Raw genomic sequence first — 21,240 nt, forward strand, 5'->3', positions numbered from 1 at the left:
GCCCCCACCAGCCTCCTAGCAGTTCCTGGTGAAACACCAGGTGCTTCACGGAGCATGAGTCCTGCAGCCCAGCCCTGCTACTGACCACGAAATAGAATGGGATCTTACATCAGCCCTTCCACACCACAGCTCCTCCCCACGGAAGAAACCAGCTGGTGCTTAATCTCGGCCTGCTGAGGATGGGGCAATAGTTGCCACACTTTATATCACCAAGGTAAACTTAGATGTTTTCCCTAATAGGTCACCATATCTGAAGGCCTCTTAAATATTTGCTCAGCATGAGCTAGCCAGAGTTGAATGGTTTCAAACAGAAGTCACAGAAAATGAGTAGCCTCATCCCAGATCAGGGCATGATATCTGGCTTTTAAAAATCCTTTTCTGTTCCTGTCTGTACATGGGACTCCTGATGAATTCTGGGGACCTTTAGGTGGCCGCTTGAGGTGCTGGCAGCTCACTGATTTCCCTGACACCCCTCAGCCAGAGCCCTGTTCCCATGCCTATTTACTAGTATGTGTATTGAGGTCCGAATTTTGTGGTGAACCTCCGGAAATGAGTTTCAGGAAGTGCCATATTTATATAGAACTTGGCACTTCCTAGCGATTTCAAGAATCTGCAGAATTTGAGAAAAGTTTGTCTTAAATGGAAATAGCAAAACTGTCAAATCATTCTTGGGAAAAAAAAATATGTCCCAGAGACACCTTTAAAAAATACTTTGTTTGAAAAGGTGTTTTGGTCAGCAATCGGGCTGGGTTCCTCTGAATCAGGGAACCCTTAGAAATTGGGGTGGGGGCTGCTCTTCCCCAGAGGCAGCTGCCACAGGGTCTGGTGGCCATACACACCCCATCCTCCCCCCTAGGACAGGAGTGTCCCAGCTCTGCCATTGCTAAAGTGGGAGTGGGCACCAGTGGAGGAGGGAGGTCCAGAGCAGGTGGCCAGGTGGTAGGCCAGGGAGGACAGCCCGCACCCACCCACCAGAGAGCCCTGGGGAACTCCACTGTAAAGGCTAAGGGATCTGAGGAAGGGGAAGCCTGAGTGAGTGCCTGAGGCCCAGGCAGTAGATGGTCAGTAGCTACGTAGAGGGCAAGTAAGGGCTGGTGCCAAGAGAAGGGGGGACAGCCCAGCTGGCCAGAGTGGCTCAGTGGTTGAGTGTGGACCTATGAACCAGGAGGTCACAGTTTGATTCCTAGTCGGCACATGCCAGGGTTGCAGGCTTGATCCCCAGTTTGGGGCTTGCAGGAGGCAGTCAACGATTCTCATCATTGATGTTTCTATCCCTCTCCCTTCCTCTCTGAAATCAATAAAAAATATATATCTTTTTTTAAAAAGAGGAGGGACCTGGGCAGGGCTGTGCCAGGTCAGTAACCAGAGGAGGGGATCCAAGCCCCAGTGCCAACCAGCCAAGGAATGGAGATTTGCAGCCCAACTGAGCTCACCAAGACTCGAGCTCAGTCCTTGCCCCAGGTGTCCCCTGGCCTCCCTGCTCCCTTCCAGTCCAGTGCCAATCCTAGTTGCTGGTATGTTTTACTCCTGAAGACCCATGTGAAGAAAACCCCTTACCTAGTTCCTCCCTGGCCTGTCATAACACTCCATGCCATGCCCCTGCCCAGAACCCAAAACTCAGGCCAGACCGGACTGACATTCTGAATGCCCCAGAATTTGACTCCTTACCTCCTTGCCTTTGCCCACATGTTCCTTCTGCTTGGATGCCCTTCTCTCCTTTGATGAACTCCCAATTGGTCCATCTGTCCTTAGCTTCTGCCACCTCCTAATAAAGCCCTCCTGACTTTTCCATCCCTCCATGAGGACTGAAATTAGGACCGGTGTTCCCAGAGCCTAAGAACAGAACTTTGGGAGGGCCCAGGCTGGGCTAAAGAGGTTTAGGGGGGCTGGAGCTAGCTTCAGCAGAGTCAGAGAGAACCCAGAGGGTGCTGGGAACATGATGGTCAGACTGCAAATGAGACTGCGCAGGAGAGAGACTAGACTGCAGTAGCCAGAGCAAGCTAGGGAGTCAGAGATGAGGCTGAGGGTGGGGCTTCACCTGCACTCCCCAACCTGAGGATTCCCCCAACTTCTGCTTCTAAAATAAATCACTAAATAAATAAATAAATCACTAGCTCTGGGCACTACCACCCATCTTGCCCCTCAACACAGCTGGCTTCAGCTCAGATGTTGGCTGTGCTGTATCAGTACCCCAACATTTCCTGTGGATCTGTTAGTCAAACCAAGGTCTCCCTATCTGAAAATCCAGGGAAGAAGGCCCCCCTCTCAACCCCTTCCCTCAGAACCCTAAAGTTCAGGGAGGGCCATGCAGACCCTCAAACTGGCCTCCAGGCCGAAACCGGTTTGGCTCGGTGGATAGACCGTCGGCCTGCGGACTGAAAGGTCCCAGGTTCGATTCCGGTCAAGGGCATGTACCTGGGTTGCGGGCACATCCCCAGTGGGAGATGTGCAGGAGGCAGCTGATCGATGTTTCTCTCTCATCGATGTTTCTAACTCTCTATCTCTCTCCCTTCCTCTCTGTAAAAAATCAATAAAATATATTAAAAAAAAAAAAAAAAGGAAGGTTTAAAAAAAAAAAAAACTGGCCTCCAGGGGGCACCAGTGTCAATCACAATGTTAGACATTACAGCTATCTCATTTTAACTAAAAAAGGACTATCCTGCACGCTGGGCTTGGAGACCCTAGGCTGGGGGGAGTGAGGAATAAGGAAACTGACAGGAGGGGGAAGATGTAAGAGGGCAGAGACAGGCTTGCTGCATGGAGGGGGTACTCCAGGGCTGGGGCCGGTGGCAGGGAAGGGATCAGCCACTTCTCAGACCTCAGCAACCCCCTTCCTGCCTTTCGGGTGTCTGCTGGTCTAGGGGGATCTCAGCTACCGGAGGTCACCTCACTGTATCTCAACCTGGAGCTTGATTTCCCTCTTTGCTGACATTAGGTATTATCAAGGCTGCTATCACTTTGTCAGAATCATCTTTGGGGCTAGACCAGGACCTCAGGCTACCCAAGGCTCAGAGAGAGGCCTACTGATTGTCCTTGGATCCCCTTGTCCATGAGCATCAACCCAGTCTGGCTGCCCTCCATGAACTTTAGGATTCTGAGGGAAGGGATTTTCAGATAGGGAGTCCTTGGTTTGACTAACTCTGGTTCTAGCTTTTGCTCCATAGGGATCTTGCAATTTCTGCCCCACCATGGGGCAGCCAAAGCCTTGAGCCCAATCCCCAGGGCAAAGGGCACTACAGTGGGCTCCCCCATGTCAGGAAATCACCCCGGGTTGTTTGCCTCCTCAGCCCCCATGCTGACCTGTCCTCCAAATTTTCTCTCTGGCACCCCAAGCTCAGCAGCCCGCAACCCACACAATCTGAGTGCCTGGCTCTGAACCTGTTATGGTGTCCTGGAGGCAGCCCCAGCCAGGGGGCAATGCAATTACCCCCATGTTTCCTGGGGAACTTAAGGCAGAGGGGGTTCACTGATTGAAAAGGTCGCAGAGCAGGACTTGGACTCTGTACTGGAGACACTGAGGCCGTAGCTGAGCCTGGAAGGCCTTTCCCCTCCAACTCCCACCTTTCCACCTTGTAAGCCCAGCACAGCCTAAGCCAGCCTGCCAGGATTGAAGTCTGTGCTCTGTCACTCACCAGCTTTGTGGCCTTGGGGAGTCCCGAACCTCTCTGAACCTCCGTTTCCCCATCTGTAAAATGGAAATGATACAAAGAGAAACTTCCTCCTCAGGCTATTGTGAAAATTAAAGTAATAAATGAATGTGAAGCCATAGCCATGGTTTTGGGGCACACTGTCGTCCTGGGTCAGGTAGGGAGTGGGGTAAGGTTTGGGGGCGCAAGGTCAGCATGTATATGGAATGGAGGTAGGCTGGTTGGAGGCTAAGGGCACTGGGCCCAAGCAATGCCATCTGCCCAGTGATGGACCTCTCCTGTGGCAGTGGCAGCGGCAGCCATCAAACTGTGAAAACCACACATGGCCACAGAGGATGGCCCAAGCTGAGCTGCATGTTCTCTCCACGCCTGGGCCCCACACCCACCTGCATGAGTGTGACCCATGCAGGCCCTGGTCCTGCCCCTAGAGAAGATTCAGCCTCTGAGCATCCCCATCTGCAAAATGGGGTGGGGGGGGGTAGGTTGTACTGGCCCCCCTGGGCAAGGTATGGCATAAGTAAAGGATTCCCTCCGAAGGCTGTGTTGTCATCCTTACCGGAGAGCAAGGCCAAGAAAGGGGAGAGGCAGAAAATAAACAAGGACCCAACTCACTCAAACCACCAAAGAAGCAATAATAGGACAACAGAGTTGGTGGGCCCTGATATGTGACGTCAAATCTTTGGAATGTGACATTCATTCATTTCTCACACAGTCAGTGAATTCTAGTTTGCTAGTGAGACAAAACCACAACAGAAAGATCTGGACAGTGGGGACAATGAAACACTGAGGTCCAGGAGTCAGAATGTCAGGTCCTGGGATGTTGATCATGGAGGGCTTCATGGAGGAAGGGACACGACACCAGGGTGCACCAGGATTTATGGGGACTCAGGTAATTAAATTCTCCTGGTATAATGATAGGTGGGAAAGAGAAAATGTAATAAAATACAAATTAAAATAGAACGCAGAACATATAATGTTCTCCCCACCCCCACCGCCAGAGGGGAGGGAGGGAGCTAGGAGACCTGGGGACTGAACCCCTCCTCCCCAAGCCGGTCAAGGTATCTGAGGGGCAAGCGGGAGTGAGTTGGGTTTTCTTTCTTGGAGAGGTTTCTCCGGGTGATTCAACTTTTCCCCATGGCTGCCCACGGGTGGCTCGAAGACAGGATAAAAAAAGAAAAGGAGCCCGAGCCAGTTTGGCTCCTTGGATAGAGCGTTGGACTGCAGACCAAAGGGTCCCGGGTTCGATTCCGGTCAAGGGCACGTACCTCGATTGCAGGCTCTTCCCTCGCCCTCGCCGGGGTCAGGGCGCCAGTAGGATGTATGTCTCTCACATCGATATTTCCTCTCTGTCTTTCCCTCCCTTTTCCACTCTCTCTAAAATCAATGGGGAAAATACCCTCGGCTGAGGATTAAAAGAAGAAAAGGAAAAGAATCTGACGGACCCGGTGCGCCTCCAGCGTGTCTTGGGGTTCGCAAGGAGCCCCGGGGTCCCAGGACCTGCCAAAGCGTCCCGGCCAGCAGTGCCCGCGGCTGCCTCCCCACACCCCACCCCGCGGCCCGCATCGGGACTCGGAGCCCGCGGGCCGACCTGACCCGGGACAGCTCCCACCTGCGCTGCCGGGCGGCGCCGGGCGGGGCGGGGCGCGCTGGCTCCCGGGCCGCAGTGTCGCCGCAGCGCCCGCCCCGCCCCGCCCGCTCCTCCTCCCGCCCCACCCCCCCCCCACCCCCCTTTGCGGCCGCGGTCCCCGAGCGGCTCTAGAGCGGACGCCGCGCTCAGCCCAGGTGAGCGCCCTCCCCGGCCCCCGGGACCCTGACCCCGCCACCCCGGCCCGACCCTACGACCCCGCCACCCCGACTCTGTTCCCGGGTTGCTGCCCCGCAGCCTCCGCACCTCGGGGTAGCCTGCGAGCTCGCGGGTCTCCGACCTGGGCACTGCGCTCTGAGGGCTGAGGTTCGCCAGCGGGGGCAGAGAGAGAAAAGCTGGGGCGGCGGGAGCGCCCCTCTTCCTTCCCCCCCACCCCCCCACCCCCGACCGCCCCGCGCCGGCCCTCCCCGCTGGCCTCGCGGCCCTACTGTGTGGCATTCCCCATTCTTGGGCCACCCAGTCTGGTGGGGCGACCGGGACGACGCGTGAAGGCTGCCTGTAAGGGCATCTCAGGTGGCCGGACTGCACGTGCAGAGGCAGGGAGAGTGCACAGAAGGGGCTGTGCTTGAGCCCAGTGGGGGGGTGGGGGGGGGGGGCTGAGGAGCTTGGAGGCCATCGGGAGGAAGGCTGGAAGCCACCGAGGGCCTGAGCGGGCGCAGGAGCCTCCCGGGGTGGGTATGGGAAGGGCCCCTGTGACCCTTGGGGAAGAGTGGGACCCAGGAGAAAGAAGGGGGCAGTGCAGAGGAGGGGGCCTGGGAGGGAGTTCTGGGACAGGACACAGGCCCCTAGTGGTTCGTACAGGCAACTGTTACAATCTTTTTTGCATTGGGCAGCTTGTGGGCAAGGGACAGACAGCACCCCGCAAAAACTTGGGGTCCCACGCTAGCTGGTGTGGCTAAGGTGGTGGGAGTGTCCTCCTGAGCAGGAAGGATCTTGGTTTCGATTCCTGGTCAGGCACATACGCAAGTTTCGGGGTTCCATCCTCAGTCAGAGGGCATACAGGAGGCAACCGATGGGTGATTTCTCTCACACATTGATAATTCCCTCTCTCTCTCTCTCTCTCTCTCTCTCTCTCTCCCCTCTCAAATAATCAATAAAAAAAAAAGACATCCTCAGGTGAGGATTTAAAAACAAAAAAACTTGGGGTTCCCTCCTGCCACGTCGCTGGCAAGGACTTGTGCCTTTGAGTGGGGGTGTCTGGGCCTGCAGGAAGCAGGAGGACGCCAAGCTGGCGTAGCACACAGTAGCCCTGGAGTAGCCTGGAGAAGGTTCCAGCCCCAGCAAGTCTGCTTCCAGGCCCAAGGCTTTGGGGGGTCCAGACACCTGAGCACCTGGGAAGGGAGGGAACAGCCCAGCCAGGCACCCGGTGTCCAGGTGAGGTCCCACCTTTTCTGGGATCTGTGGTCCAGCAGGAAGGAGGTGGGCAGGGCTGAGCTAGAGGTGAAGCCAGGACCTGGGGAGACCAGGGAGGGTGCAGGCAGTGCAGGTGGTGGCCACACTGCAAACCTGCCTTGGTGATGAGTGGGGGAAAGAGCATGGGTGTGCCCAGGTGGCCTTCGGGTGCCACTGCCTCCTGGACTGTAAGGAGTGCCACTAGGGCAGATAAGATCAGGTGCCAGGCAGTAGGTGGTCCTTCCCCAACCTTTTCCCAGGATCCTTGCTGGGATCTGGGCGAGACCTAGTAGGCTTCAGCTGCACCTCAAGTTAGACTGTAGGAAGAACTTCCAGGGAAAGCAAATGGGCTGACTGCGGGATAGACTGTGAGGAAGTCCGTTGTAAACAGAGCAGCTACACTTTTCTCCTGAGTCTTGCAAAGTCCAGTCTTCTGGATGGCCCATCCTGTGGCCTTGGCTGCAGGGATCTCTTGGTTGACCTGGTGACCCCTCCCCCGGCTCTGTGGCTTGCAAGGTGATCTGTTGGCTTCTTGGGTCCCTGCCCATCTTGGAACTAAGGTGGGAGGGGGATGGGAGGCCACCCAGATGCTCCTTCCTACCTGCTGCTTGACTCTGGCGAGTCCTTGGCTCCTCCGTTTATCCATCTGCTGTAGGGCATGACCTCAGTGTCGTGGGCCTGGTGGGCATTTGTGAAGAGTGAAGGTGGGGGTGGGAGCTCATGGCTGCTGAGCATAGTCTGTGGCAGGACTGTGTGCCCGGGCTTGCCGCCCACTTCTGTTCACCATGGAGCTGGGTTTCCCTGGGGACCAGTGGACTGGCCCAGCCCCACCCACCCCCAGCCCCTCCTGGCAGCAGCTCCCACTGGGAGGAGGGGTAGAGGCTGGGCTGCCTCCTGGACCCCTTGCCTGGCTTCCAGGGCCTGGCAGCCTGGGTCTACTTCTGGGCTGGGCGCGAGAAGCAGTGGCTGCCCTTAAAGGAGGTGGGTATCCAGAGCCTGGCAACGAGCGGGGGTGCAGGGATCAGGGAGCACTAACTGTCATCCCCTTGTGGGAAGAGGACCAGGAAGGCTCTCGTCTGCCCAAGGGGATCTCGTGTTTGACCCCAGCCATGGTGGCCTCCCTGGAGAAAGGAGGGTTGCAGGGCTCCCAGGCTGCCAGATTTTGAGGGGGCAGCAGAAACAGGGGAGTTCCTGGACAAGGCCGCTGTGGGGCTGGACTCACAAGTCTGGCAGATTCCTCTGGCAGTGGGCACAGCCCAGGCAAAGGTGGGAGTGGGGAGTGAGGGTGCTGAGCCTGGAGGGCCTCACAGGGGAGGTGCCCTCCAGGGCCCCATTGTTCCTCTGGGGTCTGGCTCCCCTATTTGAAACATTTCCCAGCTCCAATGTGGGCCTCTTCTAGGAGCCCCTCCCCACAGAGTCTATCTCTCTGCGTTTCTACTCACATCCCCATCTAAGCCCCGATCCCTACAGATGCTCCTCTCTCTACCCCTACAGGTCCTGAAGGCAACTCCAGTTGGGATGGCAACATCAGCATTTCTAAGGGCCGTGGGGGGTCCAGCCCCGCTGGGGGCACCCTAGCCTCCCACCGCCCACCATCTGTGCACCTGCCCCCTGCTCATTTGAGGGCCACTCGCCATGGGCGGCTGCTTCTCCAAGCCCAAGCCAGGTACCTCCTCTCTTCTTGCTTACCCGCTCCGTCCACCTTCTACCCTCCTTCTTTCCCCTCTCCATCTCTCCTCCCTCCTCCCTGCCACCTTCCTCCTCCCCCTCCCTCTCTGCCTCAGAAGTAGGTCAGGCTGGGTGGCAGCCGAATGTTAATGCGCTGCAGGCGGGAGGGGGTGGGGGGCCTGGAGCCATACTTCTGGCCCCCCTCCAGTGACCCTTCCTCTTTATTTTTGGGCTTTGGGTGCTGGTGGTAGGGATAACAACTGATTCTTTCTTGGAAAGGGGGCGGGGGGCAGGGTTCCTCCTGCCACAGGGTGGGGAAGGGAGGCTGTGTCCCCCAGGGCCAGGGAACAGGGCTCTGGAGACAGGCGTCCTCAGCCCCTGTGGGGCCCGGGGTCTGCACATGACCTCTCTGAGCCCCACTTTCCCTCTCTGCAAAATGAACCCGACCTCTCAGAGTTGCTGTGAGAGCGGAGTGGACAGATCCCAGCCCTCTTCACCTCTCCCGACCCCTGTGTGACCTTGGGCCACTTTCTCAGGCTTTCAGGGCACACTTTCCCATTCGTACAGGAAATCCCCACCCTGCCTGGCCCAAGGAGTTTCAGCCCAGGGTGCTGGGAAGACCTGAGTGTGCTCTCTGATGGAGACTCTTCTCTGCTGGGCTCTCCCTCGGGCCCCACTTCCCCTCCTTTATCCTCACAATACCCAGGAAGGCAAGGGGCGCAGGCATGCCACAGAGGGAGAAACTGAGGCCAAGAGGCCTCCCTAGCACCTAGGCAGTGCCCCGCCCACCCTGTCCAGGCCACGCTGCCCAGGATGGCTCACCCCATCTCCCCTTACCTGATACCCATCGGCTCCATTACCTTGGAACGCCTGAGCCTTTTCTCCTTTTCCTGGGTCTGAGGGGAACTTGGGGCCAGAGGAGATGTGTGACGCCCTGCCAGGCAGAGGGACCCGCCCACACCTGCCCTCCCCTCACTCCTGTGCTGTGGACACTCAGATCCCACCACCCTACCTGCCTCCTTGGTAAATGATGTCCATTGTCTTGACCTCAGCCTTCCCCCATCAGAGTCGGGTGGGAGGATGCTGGCTGGCCCTGGCAGGAGGCCCTGGGCAGAAGATGCCACCTGTCGTTTCCTTTAAAGAAACACAGAGGCTGGCCTGCCTGGGACCCCTGGCCCGAGGACTCCTCGTATAGGAGCTGGTCACACGTACCACACCAGACACAGTGCTGAGAACTGGGCCTCTTGAGTCCAAATCCAGCCTTCCTTCCTGAGTGTGTGGTCCTGGGCAGATGACTTCGCTTCTCCGAGTCTCTGTGTTCTCACCTGGAAAATGGGCTGATAAATCTGCACCCTCTGCAGGCTCTTGCGCTTAGCACAGGGTCTGGCACACAGGCAGCACTTGCAAAACGTTTTTCTGCCCTCTTTTGGGGCTAGACTGGCTGCAGCCAGGACTCCCCTGTGGGGCTATGGCGGAAAGTCAGGAGCTCAGGCCCCAGGCACATACCCTGGGCCGATCAGGGATGAGACTCAGGGAATTTCAGAGTGTGGGAGTGAGAGCATTTGGCCATGAGGGTTTAGCCGAAGATCAGAAGGGACCGCAGGGAAATCAGATAAGTATATCTCTGTGCACATTCTTCACTTTCTACCTTGCTCAGGGCACATCAGCACACATTCCTTCCTCCCCGTACTTCAGTGGCACTGTGTTCCTTATAGGAAGCGTTCCAGGCCAGACTCCTGCTAAGCTCAGAACTAGCAGGAAGTGCACCTCTCTTGGTATCTAGTCACCTGCCTTTTACTCGGCCACAAGTGCTACTGAAAGGCTTTCCCTTTTCTTCACAGCTGCCAGGAAGCTCGAAGCTAGCCAATAAACCACTATTACCCAGGTGCATCTGTTGAGCTTCTGCTCTGGTTTACATATTGCATATGTTATCTCCTTCAGCATCCACTCACCAGTGGGCAGCTGGGAACCATGGAGTTGGGGTTGCTCTGGCTCTTGAGTGAGCAGAGACGCTCCTCCCCTTTCCACCACTGCTCCTGCCTTAATGGCTTTCAGTTAGATGGCTCCAGGCAGCGTCTCCGGAAGGAGGTGGAGGATGAAAACAGCCTAGCTGGGCTCTTATTGGGCCCTTGCCAAGCTGCTCTTGTGAGCTCCCTCTCTAAAGCTCACACAGCTGGTGTCAGCTGGGTTCAAAGTATTTTTCTCTTTAATTCTTCTGAAAACATTCTAACACTATTACATAAAGTGTGGAAAACGGAGGGAAAGCCCACTCCACCCACAACCACCCCCACCTGACACAACAGCTTCAGCATGTGGTGTGCCCAGGTGCCCCTCCTGCCCAGCTGGAATCCTAGAGTGGACCTTCACTCCAGCTGGGGGCTGGAACTTGAGGATGGGGGCTGCCCCCCAGTCTCCCAGGCCAGGCCATGGTAGGGGGATTAGCACAGCATGAGATGAGGGACAGGCAGAGGCTGGACAGTCAGGGGAGGCAACACCTGAGCTGTGTGTCTAGGTGGACGGGCAGGAGTTAGCCAGGGCCGTGGGCCAAGGGAATTGCATAGGCAAAGGCTGGGAGGCGTGACTCTGGGTTCTTCGCTTCTGGAGTGTCAGGCTTGAGGGTGTGGAGAGGATGAGAGGTGAAGCCGGGAGATGCCTGGAAGCTCTGGTGCCTTGGGAGTTGGGAGAGGAACCTTCTGCGCCCTCATTGGCCCACGCTGTGCCAGGGGCTTAGCTTTCACTCAGCCTCCCTCCCTGCAGCAGCCGCCCAGGAGGCCGGATTATCACTGCTCAAAATTCTGTTTATTGTTCCCTTCTAATTGGAAAAATACCCCAGGCACATTGTGGGGAATTTAGAAAATGCAGAAAAGTATAAAGAAGAAAATGACAGTCTCTGGCAACTCTCCCCTAGAGTTGGCCCCATGGGCAGGCTGTGGAAGTATCTTCTGTGTTGAGGCTGGTGTGTGTGGGTGTGTGGGGGGCGCTGTGCCCTCTCTGCTCTGTCCACATGCACCCCCAGGGCCCCAGACCCCTGCACGTGAAGATACTGAAAAACCAGGGCTTGGGCAGTGCTGAAGGATTCTCTCAAACTGGCGAGAATAGCTATTTTTAAAAGTTGAATTTATGTCGTGTACACTTTTTCTGAATTTTGAAAAAAAAAATTCAAACCTATGGGGAAGTTGCAAGCCTAGAACAATGAACCCTCAATTTCCCGTTGCTCAGATTCACGGGCCGGGACCTGAGCTACACGAATTTGGGATGCCCTGTTCTCACTTGAGTCAGACCCTAAACCTGCCCCTTATATACCTCAGGGATGTTGTTGTCCTCTATTGGGAACTGTCTTGGGAGTCAGAGCAAGATTCAGGGCACCAGGGCTTTTCCTCCACACAGATTCCTGGAGAAAGGGCGATGTCAGGGTGGAAGGAGTTTTCTTTGTGCCCCCCTCACTAATGTTGTTATTGGAAAAAAAAAAAATCGCCGAAACCGGTTTGGCTCAGTGGATAGAGCATCAGCCTGCGGACTGAAAGGTCCCGGGTTTGATTCTGGCCAAGGGCATGTACCTGGGTTGCGGGCACATCCCCAGTGGGAGATGTGCAGGAGGCAGCTGATCGATGTTTCTAACTCTCTCTCTCTCTCCCTTCCTCTCTGTGAAAAATCAATAAAATATATTTTAAAAAAAAAAGAAAAAGAAAAAAAAATCACGCAGAGATCAGTTCAGGCCCACCCAGTGCCCACCCTGCTGCCCCTGCCCTGCTTCGTGCCACTGTAAGGCTCCTTGCTGTTGGAGTGGGTGAGGAGGTGGGCGGGCGGGGGGCTCACCGTGCCCCCTGCCCCCCCACAGTGGAGCTCAAGATCGAGGTGGTGCTGCCTGAGAAGGAGCGGGGCAAGGAGGAGCTGTCAGCCAGCGGGAAGGGCAGCCCCCGGGCCTACCAGGGCAACGGCACTGCCCGCCACTTCCACTCGGAGGAGCGTCTGCCTGCCCCGCACCCCTACCCTGGTGCTCAGGACTGCGTGGAGGCCGCTGTCTGCCATGTCAAGGATCTCGAGAATGGCCAGTGGGTGCTGGGCCTGGTACAGGGGTCAGAGGGCCCCAGGTGGGAGGGCAAATACAAGCCCTAGGTAAGGTGGATGGGGCGGCCTGGAGGGGCCCAAGGCTAGCTCCCAGCCTGGCCACAGCCTTGTGGCTTCTGCTGGTCTGGACCTGCTCCCCAGAAGGCTGGCCTCTGGGAGGAGGTGCTGCCTCACCCTGGCCTGAATTCTGAGCGCAGCCCCTCCCCAGGATGCGGGAAGTGGAGCTGGGCTGGGGGAAGGTGCTGCTGGTGAAGGACAACGGGGAGTTCCATGCCCTGGGCCACAAGTGTCCGCATTACGGTGCACCCCTGGTGAAAGGTGAGTTGTCCGGGTCTCCTGAAGTGGGCGTGGCCACTGCACCATTAAGCCCCAGCGCCACCAGGCCCAGCCCAGCTTGGCTCCTCCCTGGGCCTCCAGTTCCTCACCTCCTGGAGGGGTCTCTGGGGCTGTGTGGAAGGGCCAGCAGGTGCTGGGACACAGGAGACCTTGGAGAGAGGCTCCTGCAGGCGGCCCCAGCTCGGTACTGCCTCCTCCCAGGCGTGCTGTCCCGGGGCCGGGTGCGCTGCCCCTGGCATGGCGCCTGCTTCAACATCAGCACTGGGGACCTGGAGGACTTCCCTGGCCTGGACAGTCTGCACAAGTTCCAGGTGGGGCTGGGTGTGTGGTGGGTAGGAGCCGAGGGGTACAGGGTCAGGGATGGAAGCACCCAAAGCCTGGTTCTGAGCCCCTCCACTTGCAGGTGAAGATTGAGAAGGAGAAGGTGTACGTCCGGGCCAGCAAGCAGGTAAGGGTGTGGCTTGGGCTCAGGTAAGAGGGAGAGCCCGAGGTGGGCATCTGGGCCCAGGGAACAGCTTGTGCAAAGCCCTGTGGTGGGAGGGAGTCTGGTGAGTGTGGCCGGGGAGCAGAGTGAAGGGTACAGGGCGGGGATGAGGCTGGTCTGCTGGGATTGTGTCAGGGAGGTTGGCCGTGACCCCAGATTTCCCCACCCCCCTCTCTGGCGACTCCCAGGCCTTGCAGCTGCAGCGAAGGACCAAGGTCATGGCCAAGTGCATCTCTCCAAGTGCTGGCCACAGCGGCAGCACCAACGTGCTCATTGTGGGCGCAGGTTGGTGTTGGGATCATGAGAGGCAGGGTGGGGTGGGGGAGAGGTGGTCCCTGATCCGCAACCCCCTCCCCTCAGGTGCTGCCGGGTTGGTGTGTGCGGAGACCCTGCGGCAGGAGGGCTTCTCAGACAGGATCGTCCTGTGCACGCTGGACAGGCACCTCCCCTATGACCGGCCCAAGCTCAGCAAGGTGGGGTGGGGTGGGGTGAGTGGGGGTGGGGGCTCTATCCCTCTCGATGCAGTCAGGCCCACTCAGCTTTGCTTGCTGCCCATTGGGGGTCCAGCCAGCTGCCCTCTGCTCATGCCCCAGAGTTTGAAGATCTGGGTTTGTTGAGTTCTGTCCTGCACCCCCTGTGTGACCTGGGGCTGGCTCCACCCTCTCGGGTCCCAGGTCCTCTGTTGCAAAATGGAACGATGGCTGCTTGGCTCCGTCTCAAGCTGGCTCTCTCCTACAGTCCCTGGACGCCCAGCCTGAGCAGCTGGCCCTGAGGCCCAAGGAGTTCTTCCGAGCCTATGGCATCGAGGTGCTCACGGAGGCTCAGGTAGGGACAAAGCTGGGCAGCCCTGAAGGGCGTGAGGTCGTGTAGGCTCCTAAAGGTATGGGTGTGCTCTGCCCTCCTGGCCTTGCTGCCCAGGCACCCGGGGGGGCTCCGGGCCTGGGAGGCTGCACTGGATCTCCTGTTTGGTAGGGTCCTGGACACATGTCCCAGGTCCCCAGTGTGGGGACAGAGATGATTTGCTCGGGGCTGGGATGGAAGAACCTGGTGGGACTTGGGAGTAGAAGACGGGCTTTGAGGGAAAGGTGAAGCTTAAAGAGTGAGGAGGGCCATGGCCAGTTTTCTCAATGGTTAGAGCATCAGCCCTCGGACTGAAGGGTCAGGGGTTAGATTCCAGTCAAGAGCATGTGCCTGGGTTGTAGGCTCAATCCCTGGCCCCAGGGGGCGTGAGTATGGAAGGCAATCGATCAATGTGTTTCTCTCACATCAATGTGTCTCTGTGTCTCTGACCCTCCTTTCTACGCTCTCTCTCTCTAAAAAAAAAGAAAAATCCTTGGGTGAGGATTAACAAAAAAAGAAATAAAAAGAGTGAGGAGGAATTGCCAGGTGAGGGAGGAAGGACAGCCCAGGTGGCAGGAAAAGCCCCCATGGAGCTGCTCAGAGGGACCGGCCAGGCCCTGGGGGTACTGCTGGGATTGTGGTACCCTGGTCCCCAGCCCCTCAGAACCCTGGGCACCCAGGGGGTACTGAAGGAGTCAGAAGAGGGTGGCCGGGCCCAGGTCCATGCTCTGTCTCGGGGGGATTGCAGGTGGTCACAGTGGACGTGAGAAACAAGAAGGTCGTGTTCAAGGACGGCTTCAAGCTGGAGTACAGCAAGCTTCTGCTGGCTCCCGGGAGCAGGTGGGAGTGTCTGCCCTGCTGGCCCCTGCTGGACACCAGGCAGGGCACCGGCCAGGATGGGTGGGCTCGGGGTGCCGGAGCCCCTCACTGACACTGGCTGTGTCTCAGCCCTAAGACCCTGAGCTGCAAAGGCAAAGAGGTGGAGAACGTGTTTACCATCCGGACGCCTGAGGATGCCAATCGCGTGGTGAGGCTGGCTCGGGGCCGCAACACAGTGGTTGTGGGAGCCGGTTTCCTAGGTGAGCGGCTGTGGAGAGTGGGGCGGAGGTGGCCGATCCCCAGCCAGTGCTGACCCTGGAAGGTGCAGGGTGCCAGCCGCTGCCTACCACCCCGGCCCAGGGATGGAGGTGGCTGCCTATCTGACGGAGAAGGCCCACTCGGTGTCCGTGGTGGAGCTGGAGGAGACACCGTTCAGGAGGTTCCTGGGGGAGCGCGTAGGTCGTGCCCTCATGAAGGTGAGCCCACCCTGGTCCCCAGCCCCTCAGAACCCTGGGCACCCAGCCCAGCCCTAGATGGGCTCTCACCTACCGCCCATGGCCCACCTGCCCTGACAGATGTTTGAGAACAACCGGGTCAAGTTCTACATGCAGACAGAGGTGTCGGAGCTGCGGGCCCAGGAGGGAAAGGTGGGCCCTTCCCCCGCCCCCGGCCGCTCTCTGTCTCCGCTCCCTGTGCCCGGGAGCTGGGCACACCTGCTCACCCGCCTACTCCCCACAGCTGAAGGAGGTCGTGCTGAAGAGCAGCAAGGTGGTGCGGGCTGACGTCTGTGTGGTGGGCATTGGTGAGTGGGTGAACAGGCGGGCATGAGTGAGCAGAGCCTTGAGCCCGTCCCTTCCCTCTCTGAGCCTCAGTGTTTTGTTTTGTTTTAAGGTTTTTATTGATTTTAGAGAGGAAGGGCGAGGGAGAGAGAGATAAAAACATCAATGACCACTCGTACTTGAGTCCATGGCCTGCCCTGTGAGTGCCGCAGGACACACATGCCTCTAGCTGGTCCCTGATCCAGTTGAGATGCCAGTTTGGGAAGGGACAAAGCTGGGGTGCAGCACAGGGCTGGGGTGGCGCTGTATGCCCACCCTATCAGGGAGCTTCCTGGGCTTCTCAGAGGAGGTGACACCCGAGGCCTAGCGGGAAGCACGGAGGTCTGTGGGGATCCAGGCCGAAGGGACAGGACACACACAGGCTGCAGTGCATGCAGCCCATGGATGGTCAGCCTGGGGCTGGTTGTGACCAGTGAAGGGTGTGGGTCACGCAGAGCGATGAGACAAGAGACGTGGACACAGCGGCCCCATCCTGTCAGGTGCGGTGCCCTCCACGGGCTTCCTGAGGCAGAGCGGCATCGGTCTGGATTCTAGAGGCTTCATCCCTGTCAACAAGGTGGGGCTGGGTAGGGTGGGAAGGGTGCTGGGCTAGGGGCAGGGGGAGGCCCAGGGCAGGGCCCCTGTCCCTCTCACAGAGTCCTGTGCCCTCTCCCCGCAGATGATGCAGACCAATGTCCCAGGCGTGTTTGCGGCTGGCGACGCCGTCACCTTCCCCCTGGCCTGGAGGAACAATCGGAAAGTGAACATCCCACACTGGCAGATGGCTCATGCCCAGGGTATGGCCAACCCCACAGCAGGATAAAGGGGGGGAGGGGGGTGGGAGAAAGGCTGTCCCAGGGCCTCAGCCTCCCCCAGGCCCATCCCTCAGTTTCTGACCTTGGGCCCTGATTGCTGGTGGCAAAGGCAGTCAAAGCTCTGTGGTGGCCTGTCTGGGCCAGCCTCATCCAGGTGATCAAGCGGCTCACAGAGCAAGCCCTGTGTGTGGCCCATCTCCAGAGACCTCCCTCCTGTGCTAACTGGACACCCCTTTCGGCCAGCCACAGCACCCCACCCCACTAGTCCTTCCAACAACCTCCTTTTAAAAAATATATATTTTTGTTGATTTCAGAGAGGAAGGGAGAGGGAGAGAGAGAGAGAGAAACATCAATGATGAGAGAGAAACATTGATCGGCTGCCTCCTGCATGCCCCACGCTGGGGAGCGAGCCCACAACCTGGGCATGTGCCCTGACTGGGAATCGAATCATGACCTCCTGGTTCATAGGTTGATGCTGAACCACTGAGCCACGCCAGCCGGGCCAGCAGCCTCTCCTTTTCTTTTTCACTCAAAGACACACATTCACCAGGGAGAGAGAACGGGATTTAGTAGGACCTGGGCCAGCTCCCCACTCAGGGGCTCTGTCTCCTTTGGGTCACTGGACTGGCTCTGGGAACCCAGCTGTCTCATGCAGACCCCTGTGAAGTGGCCATCTGGGCCTGGAGACCTGGGCTCACCGGGGAACTGTTGTGCTCTCTGAGGAACAGACTTTCGCCCTCACCAAGCCTCACTGTACACACCTGGTCTAGGCCCCTAAGCTGCAGGTGCCAGCAAGTTAGCTACCTTATAGGGAGGATCCCAGACTCCCTGCACCCACCTCCCCTCTCCCCCTCTCCCCTCTGCCTTCATGTTTCCTGAGCCTCTGCTGCCTGAAACCCCCTGCTGGTACTAATTTCTGTTCAGATCCAAGGTCTGAAGTTGGTGCTAGGTTGTTGTTTTTTAAAATATTTTTTTTTATTGATTTCAGAGAGGAAGGGAGAAGTAGAGAGAGAGAATCATTAATTGACTGCCTCTTTCATGCCCCACACCTGGGATCGAGCCTGAAACCCGGCCATGTGCCTGACCGGGAATGGAACCGTGACCTCCTGGTTCACAGGTTGATGCTCAACCACTGAGCCACGCCAGCTGAGCAGTGCTAGGTTTTAAGGAGCCAATTCTACTCATCAGTGTAATTAGAGTTTAATGGGAGGGTCCAGGGGACTCTCACAGACACCCAACCATAGGCCTCCAGTGGGGCTTCATGAACTGGGAAGCCACCATCGTTATTCTTTCTGGGGCCCTGGCTGTAGCTGCTCTCCTGCCTCCCTCTTCAGACCCCATATGTCCCATGAGTTGCCTGTGCGCACACCTGAGATGGCCGGGCAGCCCCACATCCCCAGGAAACCCACCTTCCAGACCCAGGACCTTTCACTCAAATTCCCCAGAGAAGCCATCTGAGTGGCCAGCTTTGAGCTAGGCGTCCCCCTTGGTACCAATCAGCTGGACCACTGGGGAGGCGAGAAGGAGTAGCCCCTTATGAGAGGGGTCCCCAGAGAGCAAGGGCAGGCAGTGCAGGGGCGGTGGGGGCTCGTGTCGGGCTTTCACTCTCCTGGGTCCCGCAGGACGCGTGGCGGCCCAGAACATGCTGGCGCAGGAGGCGGAGATCTGTACGGTGCCCTACCTGTGGACAGCCATGTTCGGCAAAAGCCTGCGCTACGCGGGTAACAGGAAGCTCGGGACGGGGCGGGGCCAGGTGCCTTTGGGGGCGGGGCTACGGTGATAGCGGAGTGCGGGGTGGGTGGGGCTTGGAGTTGGGGCGGAGCTACGAGCATCCCAGGGGCGGGGCCACGACAGCTGTAGAAAGTGGTAAAGCACTCACTGGCGGCGGGTACAGGGGGCAGTTAGGGGGGCACAGGACCCTGACCCGGTGGAACCCCATCGCCTCTGCTGAGCTCACGTGGACCCCGCCCGCCTGCCCGGCCCACAGGGTACGGAGAAGGCTTCGACGACGTCATCATCCAGGGGGATCTGGAGGAGCTGAAGTTCGTGGCTTTTTACACCAAGTGAGAGCAACGGGGTGGGGCAGGGGCACGAAGCCGCAGGACCTGGTCGGTAGGGGGAAATCATCCCAGAGAAGCCTTGCTCCAGACGAGGGGGCTTCCCGGAGAGGTGGGGTGGACGGAGGGGCGAAGGGAGGGGCAGGCAGGAGACACCGCCGAGGAGAGGTGAGGCGGTGGGGTGATAAGTCCACCTGCCACGCATCGACAGGACATTCGATCCTTAGCACAGCTCTTTGAGGTGGGTGTGGCTAACCCGCGTTTACACTGAGGGAAGTCACACAGGTAGAGAGTGGGAATCCCAGGACAGGAGCCCAGCCCTGAACCTCCATGGGAGTCCCACAGTAGCTCAAAGCCCAGGTTGGGCTAAAGTGCAAAGCAGCGAGGGTTGGGTGCTGCCACCAATGGCTCGGGACATCCCTGTTGTCCTGGGTAAGATCCCTTCCTGAGTCCCAGGTGGACAGGAGTGTGTCAGGGTCTCCGAGAAGAGGGTAGTTACCAGGCTCAGCCACCCTCTCCCCACAGAGGCGACGAGGTGATCGCAGTGGCCAGCATGAACTACGATCCCATTGTGTCCAAGGTGGCTGAGGTGCTGGCCTCGGGCCGTGCCATCCGGAAGCGGGAAGTGGAGTGAGTGTGGGCAGTGGAGGCCTGGGGAAGGGGACAAGAATTCTACCGAAGGACTGGCTCAACCTTCCTGTGGCAAGCAGCTGCACCACAGCCCTCCAGGGCGTCCCCCCACTCTCGGTCCCCATCAGTCTGTGGCTCCTATTGCTATGGGGCCGTGTAGGGCATAGGTTGTGATTTGGGAGCGGGGCTGGTTATATGTGCTCTTGGGAGACAGAAGGAAAAGGGCCATGTCCCAGGGCTGGGTCAGTGCTGTGGGGGGTGGTCAAGGCTCACTGCTTGGGCAATCCCTGGGCCTGGGACATCTGACTGGACATGGGTGTGCTGAGCCTGGCAGAAGCCAGGTGGGGAAATGCAGCTAGTGATGCCCTGGGGATGCCCTGCACAGATGTGGGTGGTGGTTTGGGGTCTGGGAGACACTGGACACCAGTCATTACCCTCATCCCAGCATTGTATCAATGGGAGTCCCCCTGTAGGTTCGACCTACCTACAAAGAGTCTCTAGGGACTGGGGAAAGCCTGGAGGCCATGGGAAGGGGGTAGGCTTCAGACTAGCAACAACGGACCACCAAGAGGGGACATAAATGACATGCTCTTCCCTGGCCTTCTCTGTCTCTCCCTCTTGCACTCGCAAAGGCTGTTTCTGCTGCACAGCAAGTACGTGTGCCCTGGCCTTCCTGTTCACCATTCCGAGCCGTTCCCCACTCAGCCCAGAGTCTGCACCTGATGGGCTTTCCCCTTTACCCAAGTACATCCCTGCTGGACACCAGACCCCTGCTGTCCTCAAGGGCCAGCTGCTCATGGTGCTGAGTGGGGAGCCTGCGCTCTTCTTCCGCCCTGACTCCTCCTCCCCTCCTTCCTGCAGGACCGGCGACATGTCCTGGCTCACAGGGAAAGGATCCTGAGCTTGCATGCAGCAGACTTGGGCAGGCATGCTCGGGCACCAGGGACAGAGACCAAGCCCTGGGGGCAGGTGCCAACCTCCAATTTCCCAGGATCCCCCAGGGCAGAACCTGAGCCCTTCCAGTGCTTGCCATCAGCTGCCTGGCTCACCTCCAAAGAGGCCTCCACTGTTTCCAAGAGATGCTCACCACCCAAGGTCTCGACTGCCACCAATGGCTGGCAGCAGAGGTGGGACAGGCCCTGCCTCATCTCCCTCTATTGGGACCGATCCCCTGTAGGACCCTGCAACATATTAGACATTATCTCAAAATTAAAACGCACACATTTGCAGATCTGTGTGACTTCCACTGTAATTGGGCAGACACTCATGAGGGAGAAAGCACATGACAGGGAGACAGGCACAACCATAGATTGCTCAGGGCCACACCAAGGAAGTTTGGCCTGTGAGTGCCCAGGAGAGGGAGCAACTGATTCTGCCCCGGGGGTTAGGAAGGGCTTCTCCAACCAGCGTCTTGGTTTTGGGTGTTGAAGAAAGGGCATTCCAGGTAGAAGAGGCTGCAGGTGCAAAGGGCGTGAGACAGGGCGTGCTTTCTCAGAGCTCAGAGGCAGCACGCGTTTGGCAGTTTGCGGGCATTTGCCCACTTAGGGCTGTAGGAGCTAGGTCCTGAGACAGACCTCAAGCTTCTCAAGGCAGCCAGAGCTTCCCAAAGCCGCATTTCGCAGGTGAAGAAACTGAGGCTCTGCTGTTAAGAGATAAGAATCCAGGACCTCTGCACTACGCTGCCTCTCAGCCAATAAGAAGAAGGAGGGTAGACGCGGCGGCAGGTTCGGGCTGGGGTCCCAAGCAGGAAGGGGAAGAGTTGGCTGCCGGCGGAGGCCGCTGCGAGCTCGGAACCGTCCACCAGGGACCCCGGGAGCGGCGGACGATCACGGCCGAGCCCCACGCAGACAAGGCATGCCGGGAACAGCGGCCGCTCTCCGGACGGCGTGTGGCAGGGCAGGCGTCGGGGAAGTGCAGTCGGACGGGGGTGGGGATCGGGTGCCCGCACTCCGTGGGGACTGTTTCCCACAACCTCGAGTATCGGGTGCTGCGCCCGCCAGCTGGGCCACGATGAGCTTTAG

General features: G+C 58.3%; 1 protein-coding gene across 3 annotated transcripts; it reads left to right on the forward strand.

Annotated features, from left to right (window-relative positions):
* Window positions 1-5,366: 5,366 nt before the first annotated feature.
* Window positions 5,367-21,075, forward strand: AIFM3 (AIF family member 3). Of its 3 annotated transcripts, none has more exons than XM_070399724.1 (21): window positions 5,367-5,429; window positions 8,179-8,350; window positions 12,191-12,404; window positions 12,629-12,738; window positions 12,958-13,067; window positions 13,160-13,204; window positions 13,429-13,525; window positions 13,601-13,713; window positions 13,979-14,065; window positions 14,829-14,920; window positions 15,029-15,159; window positions 15,260-15,375; window positions 15,475-15,546; window positions 15,638-15,701; window positions 16,218-16,294; window positions 16,397-16,514; window positions 18,155-18,253; window positions 18,520-18,595; window positions 19,115-19,219; window positions 19,852-19,872; window positions 20,081-21,075. In XM_070399724.1, the coding sequence occupies exons 2-21, from the start codon at window positions 8,320-8,322 to the stop codon at window positions 20,118-20,120; spliced, it is 1,818 nt and encodes a 605-aa protein (XP_070255825.1). In that variant the 5' UTR covers window positions 5,367-5,429; window positions 8,179-8,319; the 3' UTR covers window positions 20,121-21,075. The 3 variants fall into 3 exon arrangements, with proteins under 3 accessions (XP_070255825.1, XP_070255827.1, XP_070255826.1); XM_070399725.1 differs by lacking the exon at window positions 5,367-5,429 and adding an exon at window positions 7,613-7,665; XM_070399726.1 differs by lacking the exon at window positions 19,852-19,872.
* Window positions 21,076-21,240: the final 165 nt, after the last annotated feature.

Source organism: Myotis yumanensis, unplaced genomic scaffold (genome assembly GCF_028538775.1).
Source record: "Myotis yumanensis isolate MYYU_CA2020_CCGP unplaced genomic scaffold, mMyoYum1.0.hap1 SCAF_19, whole genome shotgun sequence".
Taxonomy (NCBI): Eukaryota; Metazoa; Chordata; class Mammalia; order Chiroptera; family Vespertilionidae; genus Myotis; species Myotis yumanensis.